Source organism: Tenrec ecaudatus, chromosome 2 (assembly GCF_050624435.1).
Source record: "Tenrec ecaudatus isolate mTenEca1 chromosome 2, mTenEca1.hap1, whole genome shotgun sequence".
Classification (NCBI taxonomy): Eukaryota; Metazoa; Chordata; class Mammalia; order Afrosoricida; family Tenrecidae; genus Tenrec; species Tenrec ecaudatus.
In genome coordinates, this window is record NC_134531.1 from 73,256,733 (window position 1) to 73,273,749 (window position 17,017).

Here is a 17,017-nt window from a genome sequence, read left to right on the forward strand (position 1 = left end):
GTGTGAAAAAAAATTTTTTTTAACAGTTTATTGACATACTGTCATTTAATTCATATATCATACAACAATTAAATATACTGAAGAGTTTCATAATCACTACAGTTCCTTTCAGAACATTTCCCTCTTTCTTACGTACTCATTATTAGTGCCCGACTTTCCCCCAACCCCAAGAAACTATCTCTCTGGATTTACCTATCCTGAATTTCTCACAACAAAAAGCCAAACAAAACACAGAAGCCCCATGGCCCTAACAAAATAAAACCGAAAGACTTCCATTGAAAACACATCTAACCTTCAGAGGAGTGCCAACTGCTCCTGAGGAGCCCCGTGAAGTAAACTTACAGGCGCAGCATCCGTGGACAAGGGTTCCAGTTTCTCCACGGTTTTTGCCAACACTTGCTACGCTGACTGTGCCCTTTACTAGTAGTTCTACACCGATAACTCATGGTGGGATTCCCACCCCACCCCCACCCCCTACCAGATATTTTCCGAGTCAGAGAGTCTCTCTCCTATGTTTACGTGATGGTAATGAAAAATAGAAGGAGACACGGACTTACGGATGAGGAGCTCATCTCAAGACCAGAGCAGAAGTGTCCTGGATCCGTGAGAGTCTCCAACTCTGCGGCACGAGCTCTGCTCTCCGTACGCAGATCCTTATTTCGCAAGTGTGCCCGCTGCAACCGTGGCACTCGAATGCAGACTGCAGAAAACGCATTGTTGTCCACTCTGCTCCAGCCCTCCGCAGCCCGGGCGTAACAGCGCGAACCACTGCCCCGTCATCCTGAGTGTTTGCTGTGTTTGAGCTCATTGCTGCGGCGACTAAAGCACATGATACAATGGCTGCTATAAAGACGACTGGCAACTCCGACCTGCCACCTGCCCCCGGGACAAAAGTTATGGCAATCTGCTTCTGTAAAGATGCATAGCCTTGGAAACCCTGGGGGGGGGGGACTTCTTCCCTGTGTTTGGGGTCTCTGTGAGTTGGAATGGAGTTGACGGCAATAGGTTTGGTTTGGTTTATAAGATGTATATAAACTTTAAGTGTTTAAGGAAAGAGAAAACGTTTAAATGTCTAGGAGTGCTAAGCGTTTTGCTTCTCCAATGAATCGCCTTGCTCACTCCACTTAGGAAAGTACTACTATTCTGAAGGACATAGTCCATTCAGCTGGAATTTTGTGTTGTGAATTTTTTTAACTAAAAAACTGAAGCCATGATTATATGTTTGATATGAACCAGTTGTCATTGATTGAGCCCAGCTCAATAATTAATGATATTGTCTTTCTGTCCTATAACCTTTTATCAATTCTTAAACCTACCTTCTTTCATCTAGGGCAGTGATTCTCAGTACCACACCCAGACCAACAGTATCACTTCTGGGAAATCACAAATTCTTGGACCCTGTCCCAGAACTATCAATTCAGATATTTCTAGGGTGGGACTTAGCAATCTGTTTTAACAGGTCACCGTGTATGGGAATCAATCCACAGTCATGGCGTTTGGTGTGAGGCTTTTGGTATTTTTAACTAGGTGATGCACACTAAAGTTTTAGAACACTCTGATCTCAATCATTGAGGAGACCTGCTGGTGCTGTCAGGTAAGTGTTGGCCTGCTAACCAAAAGACCCATGGTTCAAACCCACGCATCGCTTCCCAGGAGCAAGATGAGGCTGACTGCTCCCATAAAGACAGACAGCCCGTGAATCTCTCTATAGGGTCACTTTGAGTCGGAATCGACTCCCAGCGGTGAGTTTGATTTGGCTGGGTTAGATGTAGGCCATGAGGGCATTGGATCTTAGTTTTGCCCACAACTTGCATTATGTGTTTAATGTACGTGGCCCGTCAATGCTGAGATTTAATGATGCCTCTACAATTGCAGGATCTACTTCAGATGCAGTACGAAGGAGTGGCTGTAATGAAAATGCTTGATAAGGTTAAAGTGAATGTGAACCTTCTTATTTTCCTGCTCAACAAGAAATTCTATGGGAAGTGAAGTGCCTGCAGAATGGTCATGGGTTCTGGATTACCTGGTTTGGGAAATGCATTTGTTTATTTTTTTTGTTTTTAAACATGCTTGAAATCACTGCTTATAAATGTGTGATTTTTTTTTGTAAGACCAAAACTGTTCCGAAGAATGTACCCACGTGCCTTTTTGATCATTTGATACGACAGTAGAATGCCACACAAAATGAATTCATGTAAACACTTCCACGCTATACTGTGGCCTAGGTACTCTGATTTAAAACCTCTGGACATTCTGTGATCCGGTTGATGTCTACAGTAGGAAGAAGGTAGATTTACCTGACTAGGACAAATGTGTAAGCCTATTTTCCTATGAGAGATTTTTAAATACCCCACTGAAATAATGTAATTCGTCACAGATTTCTTTTTCATCTGTGGACAAATAGAAGCCTAATTATTTGTAATGAATTATTTAGGCAGATACTTAGTTCTAAGCTCTGTCTCCTGAGAGTTGTCGATTTTAAAGAGAACTTTTGTGCAATTCAAAGTGATGTTTTTATAAGTAATCGAAAGTGACGATACAGGATCACTTCCATATGAAAGTATATATTTTATGTGATTTATTCCTACTAAATGAAAGTGCACTACTGCCTCCTGCTAAGGACTCTTGCACCAGAGCCTTTAAATGCCTAAAAACAATGTGGACAGCAGTCACAGCCCCCACCTCCCCTCCCACAGTTTATTTGAATACTTCAATTGTGCCTCTCAATTTTTTTTGTAATGCAATAAAATCATTATCTAAATGGTTTTTTAATGTATTCTTTGGAAATTGTTTTATGTAAAATAAATGTTACTTAATTACATTAATTTGGCTTTTATGTTGTATTAATAATAATTTTTTTAAGCTAGTGCCTGACACCATACAGAAAAGCAAATTCAAAATGAGCCAAGGACCCATATGTGCAAACAAAACACAGAATTCTTAGAAGAACAAGCAAGGGCAACCCTGCTGGGCCTAGCTCCCAGCAGAGGATGATCTAAGAGCAAAAGCACATCCTGGAAAAGACTGACTAAAATGCACAGACCTCCTAGAGATAAACAACTCCTCTTCATCTAAAAATTCTGCCTAAAAAAAGTTTAAAACTAGGCTATTAGCTGAGACAATATCTTTGGAAACCATATATGTGTCAAGAAAATAATGAAAATCCATATAAAACCTTGACAACTTCGCAACAAAAAGACAATCATGAATTGGACAAAGGTCTTGAATAGACATCTCACCCAAAAGGACATTCCAATGGCCACCAAACACCTGGAAAGAAGCTCAGTGTCATCAGCCATCAGAGAGAGGTGAAAACCACGAGGAGATACCATTTAATTCCCAATACCATTTAATTGATAACAAATAGCAAATGAACCTTTATCCGCTGATGGTGAAAATGCAGAATGGTTCAGCCATTGCGGAAAAGCACATAGCAGTTCCTCACAAAGCCAAAAGGGAACCACCACACGACCCGGCCATGCCACCCCTAGGCATGAACCCAGAAGACCTGCAAGCAGAGGCTCAAAACATGACGTGCACACCATTACTCATTGAAACACCATCCATTCACAATAGCCCAAGGGGACAGGTTAAATGCCACCAGCAGATTAATGGATAATCGAAATGTACATATGGGGGGGGACTTCAAAAAGTTTGTAAACATGGAATTAAGTAATAATGGTTTTTAAAAAATCATTTTATTGAAGGCTCTTACAGCTCTTAATCACCATCCATCCATCCATCTATCCATGTGTCAAGCACATTTATACATTTGTTGCCATCATCATTCTCAAAACATTTTCTTTCTACTTGAGCCCTTGGTATCAGCTCCTCATTTTTCCCCTTCCCTCCCTCATGAGCCCTTGATAATTTATAACTTATTATTTTTTCATGTCTTATACTGACCAATGTCTCCCTTCACCCACTTTTCTGTTGTCCATCCCTCAGGGAGGGGGTTATATGTAGATCATTGCGATCAGTTCCCCCTTTCTCCCCTTACCTTTCCCTTGCCCTCCTAGTATCGCTACTCTCATTATCGGTCCGGATGGGGTTATCTGTCCTGGAGTTCCTGTGCTTCCAGGTCTGATCTATACCTGTGTACATGCTCTGGTCTAGACAAATTTGTAAGGTAGAATTGAGATTATGATATGAGGGTGGGGGGAAGGAAGCATTAAAGAACTTGAGGAAAGCTGTATGTTTCATCAGTGTTATACCACAAACCTTCTATAATGGGATGTCCGGTTGCCTACAGATGGGCTTTGGGTCCCCACTCCATACTCCCCTTCATTCACAGTGATATCTTTTGTTCTTTGATGCCTGATAGCTGATCCTTTCAATACCTCATGATCACACAGGCTGGTGTGCTGCTTCCATGTGGGCTTTGTTGCTTCTCAGCTAGATGGCCTCTTGTTTACCTTTTAAGTCTTTAAGACCCCAGAAGCAGTATCTTTTGATAGCCGGGCACCATCAGCTTTCTTCACCACATTTGCTTATGTACCCACTTTGTGTTCAGCAATTGTGTCTGGAAGGTAAGCATCATGGAATGCCAGTTTAATAGAACAAAGTTCTTGCATTGAGGGAGTTCTTGAGTAGAGGCCCAATGTCCATCTGCTACCTTAATACTAAACATAAATATATTCACATAGATCTAGTTATCCATCATCATATATAAATATGTTTACATATGTATGTGCCTGTATTTAGACCTCTAAATGCCCTTTGCCTCCTAGTTCTTTCTTCTATTTCCTTTTACTTTCTGGTCCCACTATCATGCTCAGCCTTCATTTGAGTTTCAGTAATTCCATTATGTTGTCCTTGATCAAGCTCTACCAGGCATCCTACACCCTCCTCACCTTCGATTTGGATCACTTGTTCCCTTGTCTTTGGGTTTGTTAACTCCCACTTCCTATCCCCCAACCTCCCCCTCTCCCATGTGCCCCCCATGTGATGGAAAAGTCACATTGATTAGGGCAGCATTACACCGCCAATTATTGTGATTCTAGTAAATTGCACACTGTAAAGAGGAAGAGTTAGTCAAAGCTGTGTGATAGGTACACAATAGCAATGATGGGGGTGGGGGCTGGGAGGAATAGCTGAGACTGCTTAGGTACTGCCAAACACCTCGTGGGATGTGGTGCCTTTGGTGGTTTAAGATCATAGTCTTAAGGGACATGTGTGTGTTTCGTGCCTCTGCTCTGCAGAGCACCTGGGATCCCAAAAGTTTGCAAACATCCATCCAAGACACATCTGTGAGCCACACACAGGAAGAGGATATGGGTGTGTGGATTGTTGTCTCCATGATCAACTGCCTCCTTTCCCATGAGGCCAGGAGGACTGTGTGCTTACCTACCGTAACTGAACATTTGAGGAAAGCCTCCATAGAAGACTCCTGATCCAAAGGAGGGCAATGCAGAGCAGAATTTCAACTCCCAAACCGTATAACCCCTGAAACGATCACCTTGAGAACATCTTTAAACTTTACGCCCAGAAGTCTTAAAACCAAACAGGAGTTCAGCTTACCTCCTGAAACTGCCTTGAGCATTGTGTTCTTTTACATATGATCCATATGGGATCGAATTGACAAAAGATAAGAAGTTCAGGGGGCAGTGAGTTTAAGTCGAGGAAGGAACAACCGGCAACAAGGAAGGTAAGAATGGTGGCACAATCAATACCACACCCCTGTGTATGTAGATGCTGATTAATTAGTGAATATTTTGCTGTGTCTAGTCTCATTAGCAGCAAAATAAAATGTAAGTTCTTGGTGAATGGTAAACAGTTCTTAGGGGGCTTATCAGAGGGCAAAGATGCAACTTTAGTTGTAGGAGTTAAGATCCTGCATAAGCTGCTTGGACAAAGCTCTCCGACCAAACTTGCTGCCTTCAAGTCAATCCTGACGGATGGCGAACCTATAGGACGGGGTAGAACTGCCCCTGTGGGTGTCTGAGACGAACTCTTCATGGGAGTGCAAAGTCCTCTCTCTCCCACTGAGTGGCTGGGGGCTTCAAACTGCTGGCCCTGCACAACAGCAACAAAATGGGTTGCTAAAACAAGTTGGACGTTTTTCATAGGCGGTTCAGGCAGTGAGGGGGTAGCTCCAGGAAGCTCTTCAGAGATTCAAGCTGGCCAGCTAACCCTTGTTGCTTATTCCAGCCAACAGGAAGGGAAAACAAGTCCAGCACAAACAGTTTTAAGTTCCACCTGTCACTTCTGTTTCTAGTCTATTGACCAAGATTTACTCACATAGTCACAAACTGCAAGAGATGCTGGGAAATATAGCCCCTAAGTAGGTAGCCGTGTTTCTAATTACAACTGCAGTGGACGTGACGGACGGTGCTAGGAAGAGAAAGAAGGGAGAAGGTTCCTGGAGACACTGGCAGCCTGTGCCTCGAGAGAAACCCGGGCCATTGGGTGGAATCCCTCTGGCACTTTGTATTCTAGTTAGTCATTTAACAAGCTTAATTTTCCTCAGTGATTGCAAATATTAACAAACGGACTTAATTAGGTGCATTTGGTACAAATTAAGTATAGGGCCAGCAAATTTTCAAAATGTCCAAATTTTTCATTTAGAATCTGTTAATGATTATTTCAAGTCATACACAAGCTATATTCTCATAGTTTTATTGGATCTGAGTATACTTCACATATCATTCCAATTCAATAGTTCAATCATATTAAAAACAATGTTACAATCATCTCACAACCGATTTTAGAACATTTTCTTCTTATACTCATTATTGGCTCCCCATTTCCTCCCCAACCTCCCTTGCCATACCCCCAAGAAACCATTCATCCAGGTACTGTCTCTATGAATTTACCTGTCCTGGATTACCTATACAGAAAAGCATACAAAACAAAGGTCAAAAAATGACCAGACAAAACAAAATCCTCAATCAAAAAGAAAGCATAAAATATTAAAAATTGGAACAACTTTAAAATGGGTCGAAAGGGAGATATAAATGATAAGGTATAGCATTTTAACCTAACTACCTCAGCCACAGTTTGCTTTGCAATGAACTCTATCTGACAGCATGGCTGCTCACTTCCCTGGACTATTGGCAGAAGGGATTCACTAGAGCAGCAGTTCTCAACCTGTGGGTCACGACCCCTTTGGGAATCAAACGACCTTTTTCACAGGGGTCGCTCAATTCCTAACAGTAGCAAAATGACAGGAAGTAGCAACGAAAATCATTTTGTGGTTGGGGTCACCACAACACGAGGAACTGCATGAAAGGGTCACGGCATGAGGAAGGTGGAGACCACTGCGCTAGAAGCCTAATCCACACGGGGACCCTGCAATATAGTTTGGGCTTCCAGTGTCGTTCCTCGCCTTCTGCAAGCCAGGTGTCCACAATTTAAGCTCTGATACTGATTTCCTCCTCCGAATTTGGATTTTGTTATATACAATCCTTGGATCCGGCTGATGTGCTGCTTCCACGCAGACTTAGTTGACTCCTTACCTAGATGGCTGTTTGTTTTACGACAAGACGCTATTCTTTCCAATAACTGGGCGCCATCTGCTGCACCACACTTTGTTATAGCGCCTGTGTCTTCAGTGATCTCTTCATGAGGGCAAGTACCGAGTAGGACCATGTCAGAAGAACTAATTGTTCTTGATTAAGTCAGCCATGGCATTTTCAGTTATTTCATATGCATGTGAAAGCTGCACAATGACTAAAGGAAACCAAAGAAGAATCTATGCCTTCGCCAATATGAAATATTGGCAAAGAATAATATACCACGGACTGCCAGAAGAGCAACCAAATCTGGGCTGGAAGAAGGGAGGGTGGCAAGGTGTGGTCTCGTATATTTTGGTCATGCTATCAGGCAGGGTCAGTTCCCCACACTTGGACATCATGTTTGGAAAACTGTAGGGTCAGTGAACTAGAGAGAGCGCCTCAAGGAAATGGATTGACACAGTGGCTCAAACCCAGGGGGCGTGGTGTGGGTGAGACAAGACTGGGCAATGGTTCCTGCTCTCGTTCATAGGGCCCTCGTGAATCATAACCTAACACGCACGACGATGCCTATTTTTGACAAGTAAATGGATCTTCCTAACATGCGTCACCGTGTCAAGTCTGTGTGTGTGCGGGATGCATGAGCCATAATGCAGATTTCTATAAAAGGAAACAAATGAGTACACAGGTAAGTTTCACCTGGAACCTAAAGCTCCCTCTCCCCAATAGTTAGTACTGGAAGCAAAGCAAAGTGACCAGGGGCAGGAAGAGGTGAGAGGAGATTCCTCCATGCTCCAAGGAAGACGCAGAGTCAAACCGAGGGAGCAATGTTCAGACAAAAGCCAACCTTGACCAGTGTCTCTCCAAGGAGCTTGTCTTCGCTGATCCCAATGCTGAGTGAACCAGGACTTGCAGGGATCCTGAAAAGATGCTTGCCTCATGACAATACACTCGGGAAAATGGAGATGTTTTCTCTCTGTTGGCCTATGGGTTATTGTTGATGGAAGTACTAATCATGACTAGTTTGAGATCTTTAAGGGACAGACAGTGATCAAATGAGCCAGAGCTGAAGAAAAGGAACAAAAATGAGAAGCCAAGGAGGTCGGAGGTGAAGCAGACTCTAGAGAGATGGTTGAGGCTAAAGTTCCTGCTACTCCCAGAAGAACTGGTCCATCCCTTAAGCCAGGACACACTTGTTCCTATGACCCTGTGACACTTAGGACTTCCATCTAACTTCTCTCGGGGCACATAGCTTTACTCTCAGGGGAAAAGAAAAAATAAATTTTGTTTTCCTTTAAATCACTGAGCAATTAGAATTCTAAGTTTAGTTTGGCAAAGCTGCCTCCTGTGTTTAAGGTTCCATCATGTTTTCACTGTCACAAAAATAGTCTGTGAGAGGGCTAAAGGGGCCCAGGTGTCCTGACCACCACTCGGTCCCCAGAATATGAACAGGATAAAGATAGCACTTTCACACTGCCAGTCACTGTCTGGGAGCCCATTGCACTGCAGAATGACCCGGGGACAGGCTTGAACTGCTCTTTCGGGTTTAAAGCTTTACATGAGTTGAGAGCCTCATCTTCCCGAGGATCAGCTGGTAGATTCAAAACACTGACCTGCTGGTTAGCAGCCCAATGTTTAACCCATTTTGTCATCAGAGCTTCTGTGTTAGTCTGGGTACATTAGGGAAACAAGTCCACAGAAACAAATGTATAAGTCGAGAGAGTTTTATATAAAGGTTAGGTGCACATCAGAAAAACAGCCCAACCCAGTGCCCAAGTCCACAAGTCCAACATTAACCCATTTAACCCATATGTCCAACACCAATCCACAAAGTCCTCCTCCATCTCACAAAACAGACACAATGATGCCAACTGCAGGAGGAAAGCCAAGTCAGTGAATGTGTAAGCATCTCAGCGCTGGCAGGGGTCTCCTCAGGGCTGCTCCAGCACCCAGGGCTGCACTGGGGTAGGTCCATGCGACTTCTCCTCAGGGATGTCTTGCAGGAAGTGAGTCTTGCCAGCTGAAGCAGGGAACTGGCTAAGGCAGCTTCACCCTGGTCTGACCATCAGAAAACAAGAGACTTGTGAACTAGAAAGGCAAGGCTCACCAAGTCATTTTTCTCTCCACCCTTCAATCCATCCCACATGTGTCTATTGGCCAGGTTGGCACAATGAACTTTAACTCAGCTCCCAAAAAGCACTACTGGTATTCCCAAAGGATGTGCTCTAATGATCTCCGAGAGAGAGAAACCTATGCAGACTTGAATTGTCCGGGAGTTTAAGGAGAAAAAAGTGATATACCCGCCCCCCTTTGCAGATGTGTCACATCTTATTGAAAGACCTGAATCACAGTGTGTATGCGATTGGACGTTAAGTAGAAGCAGTGCCCATGGTGAAGTTCTTACATCTCGATTGCAGTTAAGCATGGACCATGTCCCTATGTTAAGTAAGAAGTAAGACCTCAAATATTCCAAGAGGCAAACCACAGACACCTGAAGGAGGAAAGCCATCTATATTTTTGTTTTGGTGAGCACTCGATTATCTTACCGCTGGTTCACTCTTCGACAAACATTGCCTCTCTTCTGAAAACCAAGATTTAGTAAGAGGTTAAGAGAGTGTGTACAGTCCAGAAGACAGCGATGTTTCCACGATGGCTCTAAGTCTAGAATCTGGCCAGGCCTTGCAATGGCGGCCACAGCAAGTAGAGGTGGAAGCCAAGAGGCGGGTTCTGACCACAGGTGGAATGGAAAGAGAGGTCACTACCCTCCTGGCCTCCCTCAGTGAGATGGACTGATACAATGGCTGCAAAAATGGGCTCACCCATAGCAACAAGGGTGGGGCTGGTGCCGGACGGGGTAGTCTTCCATTCTGTGTGCGCAGGCTCACTGGGCGTTAGAACTGACTCAGTACTACAAGGCCATTAGCAACAGCAGAGATCCCTCAGGCATCCGCCATGACTCCTTGAACTTGGCACTTACATGCCTGCCTGACTGCCCCAATCTAAAGAGCATATTCTCTCAACTCAATCTCCAAACACGAGACCTCAGACAGTTACTAGATTGTCTTGAGGGTGTCTTTCCTAAAGTCTAAAAGCTCTTCCTTAAAACTCATTGGCAGGAGATCAACAAATGGAAAAACTGAAAATGTTGAGTTCCCATAAATGGATTCATTATTTTAAACAGATGGCAGATTGGACGTTTGCTTACTACCACAACACCTTAAGGTCAGTGTCCAGTCTGCCCTTGGCATCGCATTTCCATTAAGTCGGCTCTGACCTCATAGCGACCCTATAGGACAGGGTAGAACTGTCCCCGGGGGTTTCTAAGACAAACTCTTTACAGGAGTGGAATGCCCCATCTTGCTCCCTTGAAGTGGGAGGAAGTGGTTTTGAACTGCTGTCCTTTATATTGCAGCCCAATTGGTAACCACTATGCCAACAAGGGCTCTTCTGCATAATGATTAGAAAGACATTTGCTCTTCCTTTGTAAAAGTTTAACCTCGCCATTCAAAATGCCAGTCCAGGTTTGCAGCGACCGACGGCAGAGCAAGGCTCCTGCTGGTGAGGAACTTGCCTCTGAACCTCTGTTTGCTTGAAGAACCAGTGTGAGGCATCCACCAAGAATCTGGGCCAACAACGGAGTTCTTGTCTTCAGAGGGCTCTGAATAGAGGTCTGGTCATCAGAATACCTGAAGCAGGTGGGTCATCTGGTGGACGGAGGAGAAACGACACTCGTGTCACTTTAGGACTACATCTCGCCTTTCTGATACCAAGTCAGTGAAAACACTACCCAGTGCCGCACACGCGGTGGGAGGATCGCCAATGACTCATTACTTGGTATCAGGCAAGTTCAAACAGAGAAGGGGAAAACCGGGAACCTGCAGAAAAGTGGATCTTCCGGAAAGATGCTGCAAAGTTGGGAAGAGAAGAACGAATCAGCCCAGAGCAAGAGGAAGCAAATCAGAAAGAAGCCTGGGCAGTGACTGACGCTGCAAATCATCCCCAGGACAGACAGAGACGGGCATTGGAAAATCGTCCCGGTCACCCTCTGGCCAGATAAATCAAGGGGCAGAGGAACAGGGGAGGGGGCAAACTTAAATTACATTTTGAAAAAGGACAAGACTACAGATAGGATACTCAGAAGAACAAAATGCATCTACATCATAGGAGTTTTCAAAGGGAGGATTAGGTGTGCATGTATCAAACAGGTCTCAAACAGCTAACTTGAAAAATGCAAGTTGCAAAAGCATGGCTTTGTGTAAATCTTTACAACGTGCAAACTCGCCGCTTCTGAGTCCGGAACAGACTCGTGGGAGCCCTATAAGACAGGTACAATTGCCCCCTGTGAGGTTTTGAACCATAATTTTTACGGGAGCAGAAAGACCCATCTGTCTTTTCTCCCACAGAGCACCTAGTGGCTTTGAACTGCTGAGCTTGCAGTTATCAGTCCAACTCATAACCATTATGCCACCAGGGCCCCTCAATACTAAGTCTTTTGGAGATGGAGAAAGACAGGACTTTCTACTCCTGTAAAGAATTACAGTTTCGGGAACTCACAGGGAAGTTTGACCCTGTCCTATGGGGCTGCTGAAGCCCAGGTGGAGTAGTGGTTACACATTGGGCTCAAATCTGCATGGTTGGCAGCTCAAAATCACTAGCATCTCCCTGGGAGAAAGGCTGGGCTTTCTACTCCAGTAAGCAGTGACAGTCTCAGAAACCCACAGGGGGTGCTATGAGTCAGCATTTACTCGATGGCAGTGAGTTTAGTGTTGTTGTTTTAAATAGAGTCACTATGAGTTGACGTCTATTCAATGGCAGTAAGGTTACATTTATTTGGGGCTTGGGTTTGGAAATGGTACAAATGTACTAGAAGTATAAAACCAGGAACCAGAAGGTCACTTTTGGATCAGAGAAAGGCACCCAAAAGCCTATCCAGTACCAGGGTGTGTGTGTGTATGTGTGTGTGTGTGTGTGTGTGTTTAAGGGTGATACACACACACACACACACACCCACAGTCTGGGTGATAAGTCCATGGGTGTTTCAATGTGCCTGAAGTGGTTTATAATTTAGAGAAAGTACCACAAATTATATAGACTCCTCTGTATTCCGCCCCCACCCCGCCCCCAAGCAGCATGAGCCACACCAGAACCTGCAAACTCATTAGAGATGAAAATATGACCTACTGGATAAGAAACTAGAGGCGGGGCCCACCTCTCTGTTTTAACAAACCCTCCAGGTGAGTTTCATCCATGCTAACATGAGAACTGTCTTAGAATAGTGTTTCTCAAAACTACATCTTCAGACCCTCAAACCAAGGCTTTGAACCTGTTGCGTCATAGCTGATGAAGTGACATTAAAACAGACCCAGAGTTGTAAACTCTCAGCATAGCAGAACATTAACCAGACAGGGGGAAAGTATCGATTGAAATGGGAGATTCAAAAAGGGCAAGAGGCTGCTGATGCAGGAGATTGGACTGTTGCCAGGGCAACAGAGACCAGCGGAGCCCCTCCTAGTGCAGGGGTTAGACAGTGGGCTGCAAACCCCCAAGTCAGCAGTGCTAACCTAGAAAAGGGAGGCTTTCTGCTCCCATAGACTCCACATCTTTGAAACCCGAAGGGGCAGTTCTATCCTGTCCTGTAGAGTCACTGGGAGGCTGAATTGACTTGAAGGCAGCTAGATTTTCTTTGTTTGTTTTAACCTTGTACAAGGAAGTGTGCAGGACTCCTCTGTGCTTGGGGCATCCCTCAATGTAGGCTCATGATGACTTCTGCGTAGAGAAGACCCGGCCCAGGCCGCATCCCAGCTAATTAGTCTCCTTTCAAACTCCAAGGGTGATTTTAATGTGCAGCTAGGGCTGAGAGCTACTGTGGAGGGGAGGAGAAAGTTACAATCCTCTTTCAGACAAAACCCACTGCCTTAGGGGTAATTCTGACTCATAGTCAATTCAAACTCATAACGTACCAACCCTGTAGGGTAGAGAGAAAACAACGGTCCCATAGGCCTCCCAAAGCTGTCATCATTATGGACTGCAACCCTAGTGGTGATGTGATTTAGGTGTTCTGCTGCTAACCCCAAAGTCAGTGGTTCACATCCACTGAAGGTGGCTCCATGGAAGAAAAAAAATGAGGCTATCTGCTCCTATACAGATTTACAGTCCCAGAAGCCCCATATAGAGTTGCTATGAGTATCCTTCACCATACTATTTCTGCTGGACAAAAAAACCCACTGCCTCAAAAGCCCCGTATTTCTCCCTCGGAGCAGCTGGTGCTTTGGAATGGATGACTTTGCAGTTAGCACCCCAATGCATAACCACTGCACCACCAGGGCTCCACTCAAGCTATACGCTGATCAAATGGATCCAAGAAGCTGGACAATATGAAGAAGAATGTGCCGTTTGGACCGGAAGAAGTCTCATTAACAATCTACAACATACAGATAGCACAACCGTGCTCGCTGAAAGTGAAGAAGACTTGAAACACTTCCTGGTGAAGATAAACGATTACAGAGTCCAGTATGGATTACAACTCAGTGTAACGGAAACACACATCCTGAAGCTGGACAACGAATAAAGAAGACCGCAGGAGAACTGATGCAGCTGAAATCTGGGGTTGGAATCTTCTATGTGGAAGTCTGTGTGATCATGAGGTGTCCGTGGGATCAGCTATCGGGCATCAAAGACCCAGAACAAAAGAGCACATCAATGTGAACAACGAGGAGGGCAGAGTGGAGACCCAAAGCCCATCTGTAGACAATTGGACATCCCTTACAGAAGGGTCACAAGGAAGAGGTGAGCCGGTCAGGGTACAGTATAGCAATGATGAAACATACAACTTTCCTCTGGTTCTTTAATACTGCCCCACCCCACTATCATAACCCCAATTCTACCTTGCAAATCCGGCTAGATCAGAGCATGTACACAAGTACAAATAATAGCTTGCAGCACAGGGAATCCAGGACAGATAAACCCCTCAGGACCAATAATGAGAGTAGCAATACCAGGAGGGGAAGGGGAAGGGGACGGTGGGAGTAAAAAGGGGGAGCCAATCACAATGATCGATATATAACCCCCTCCCGGCGGGGTGAACAACAGAAAAGTGGGTGAAGGGAGACATCAGTCGGTGTAAGACATGAAAAAAATAATAATTTATAAGTTATCAAGGGTTCATGAGGGAGGAAGAGTGGGGGAGGGGAGGAAATGAGCTGATACCAAGGGCTCAAGTAGGAAGAAAATGTGAAAATGATGATGGCAACATATGTACATTGTGCTTGACACAATGGATGGATGGATGGATTGTGATGAGTTGTACTAGACCCCAATAAAATGATTTTTTAAAAGAAGAAATATGGTGTTGGCAAAGAATATTGGAAGTACCATGGATTGACAAAAGTACAAGCGAATCGAACAGATCCACATGAGAGACCTTGGAAGTGGCAGTGGCTGAGGCGGCAGGGTCCACCCAGCCAGAAGCAATGAAGTAAAGACAGATCTTGCAGAGGGCAATCGTCTTCGGAGCCACCCGCCTTCACTAAGGCAAGAATCTGCTGCGGTGGCCTGGAAATAGAAGCTGCTACTTCGCTCGGTCCTGGAGGTTTGGGGTAATCTGGGAGTTCAAGTGTTTTGGGAAATGACTTCCCAAGAGAAGACGAGAATATCTGTTTACGGATCTATTTAATGAAGATGAAGCTGAAAAAAACCTTTTTGCTGCCCAAACCTGTTTGCTTTCTAGTATTTGGAAATCCAGGGGCTGGGCAGACAACATTAGCCCATCATATAGCACAGGCATGGAAACGTATTTGTGTCGAAGCAGCATTGTTTTTGGAAGAACACGTTGCGGCTGAAACCCCAACAGGAGCTATGTTACAAGCGATACTGCTCAGTGGTCAAAGCGTCCCAGACGAACTGATCCTAAAACTCATGTTGGATAAGCTCAACACACTACACGTTGCTCATTTTGGTTATATTATCACCGAAATACCATCATTTTCACAGGAAGCCATAGGTACTTTAGACCAAGTGGAATTAATGAAAAACTTAAACTTGAAACCTGATATTTTCATCAATATTAAGTGCCCCGACTATGATGCATGCCAAAGGATTTCTGGGCAAAGACAGCATAGTAATACAGGGTACTTTTACCCAAGAGATCTGTGGGATCCTGAAATCATTGAAAGTCACAGAAAAAAGAAGAAAGAACCCCAAAAGGAGGGGAAAGAAGAAGAGGAAGAAGAGCAAGAAGAAGAGACATTTATTGCTGAAATGCAGTTGATGGCAGAAATTCCCCAACATCTAGTTCAGAGGCCTGAGGATTTCCTGGAAAATATTGAAGGCATTATTCAACTTTATAAGAAGATGATTCTTCGTCTTACCAAAGTCCTTTATACGAGGTCAGGTCTATGTTAGTCTCACTGAAGCCCAGTTCAGTGGAGCCGGAACCAAAAACCCACTGCCACCCAGCCGATTCCGACTCCTGGTGACCCTCTAGGGCAGCGGTTCTCAACCTGTAGGTCGCAACCCCTTTGGGGTTTGAACGACCCTTTCACAGAGGTCGCCTAAGTAGAAAACACCTATTTCAGATGGTTTTAGGAACCGAGACACCGCTCCTCTGACATGCTACACCATGCTTCAAATAAATTTCATTGATTTGTCATTAGAAATAAATATTTCACAATATATACTTTAAAAAAAAAGGAACAAGTGAATCTATCTGGCACGAAGTACAGCCAAAATGCTCCTTAGCGGCAAGGATGGCAAAACTTTACCTCACCTACTTAGGAGATGTTATCAGGAGAAACCATTTCCTGGAAACGCTCAGTAAAGTCGAGGATGGGGCAACATGGGAAAACGCCCAACTCGGTGCCCTGACATAGAGGTGAACCGTGGGCTCAATCAGTACAGTTAGAGGATGGTGCGGGAGTGGGCAGGTTTCGTTATGTTGCTCATAATCCATTCGATGGCATTGATTATGGTGGGTGGTCGAAGTACTTCCCCAAACATATTGCCTCATCTTCTGCAGAGCGGCTGGAGGTGTGGCTGGCTGGTCACCTTTATTTGAGTTAGGAGCCAACCCCTTCACGACAGGGCCACCCGTGTGCTCCAGAGGAGTAAAGTAGTATTGGGTAGAGACTGGTTTGTTAGTGGTTTGTAAATGGTTTGTTACTCTCACTCAGCGCGCCAGTGGAATGGGCAAGAACTGACCAACACACGAAACGACCCACTTGGCAAGAGAAAGAGAACCCACTTAAACACGTCAGCATTCTGTGCACCACGTGAAGTTCCCTTCTCAGTGGAGGCCGTTTCAGTCCGTTATTCCCCGTTTTAACCCACTGCCCCTTAAGGAGAAACACTACACACACTTCTCAACTCCCAACTTCTTAACAAACTTTCAGAATAGGCCTTAGAGCTAGCGCCACTGTCCCTCCAAGCACAGGCGGGGAAGGAGGGGTGTGGCTGGGGATGTCAGCCAGCGCCTGGGCCACATCCTGAATCAAATGTCCACTTCTTGGCTTCTCAGGAGGGGTCGCAAAGGGCCACGGGAGCCGCCAAGCAGGCCGCCAGGCCGACCC

The 17,017-nt window shown here is 44.8% G+C and overlaps 1 protein-coding gene and 1 pseudogene across 1 annotated transcript in view; both read left to right on the top strand.

Annotated features, from left to right (window-relative positions):
- The window catches only part of IQGAP2 (IQ motif containing GTPase activating protein 2), a 326,459-nt gene extending 323,725 nt beyond the window's left edge, over nucleotides 1-2,734 (top strand). Inside the window, exon 36 of the mRNA XM_075541193.1 lies at nucleotides 1,876-2,734. Coding sequence (XP_075397308.1) covers nucleotides 1,876-1,989 — 114 coding nt within the window. The 3' untranslated portion in view covers nucleotides 1,990-2,734. The remainder of the gene's footprint in view (nucleotides 1-1,875) is intronic.
- A 12,344-nt stretch (nucleotides 2,735-15,078) lies between these two features.
- Nucleotides 15,079-15,854, top strand: LOC142440019 (adenylate kinase 9 pseudogene; annotated as a pseudogene).
- Nucleotides 15,855-17,017: the final 1,163 nt, after the last annotated feature.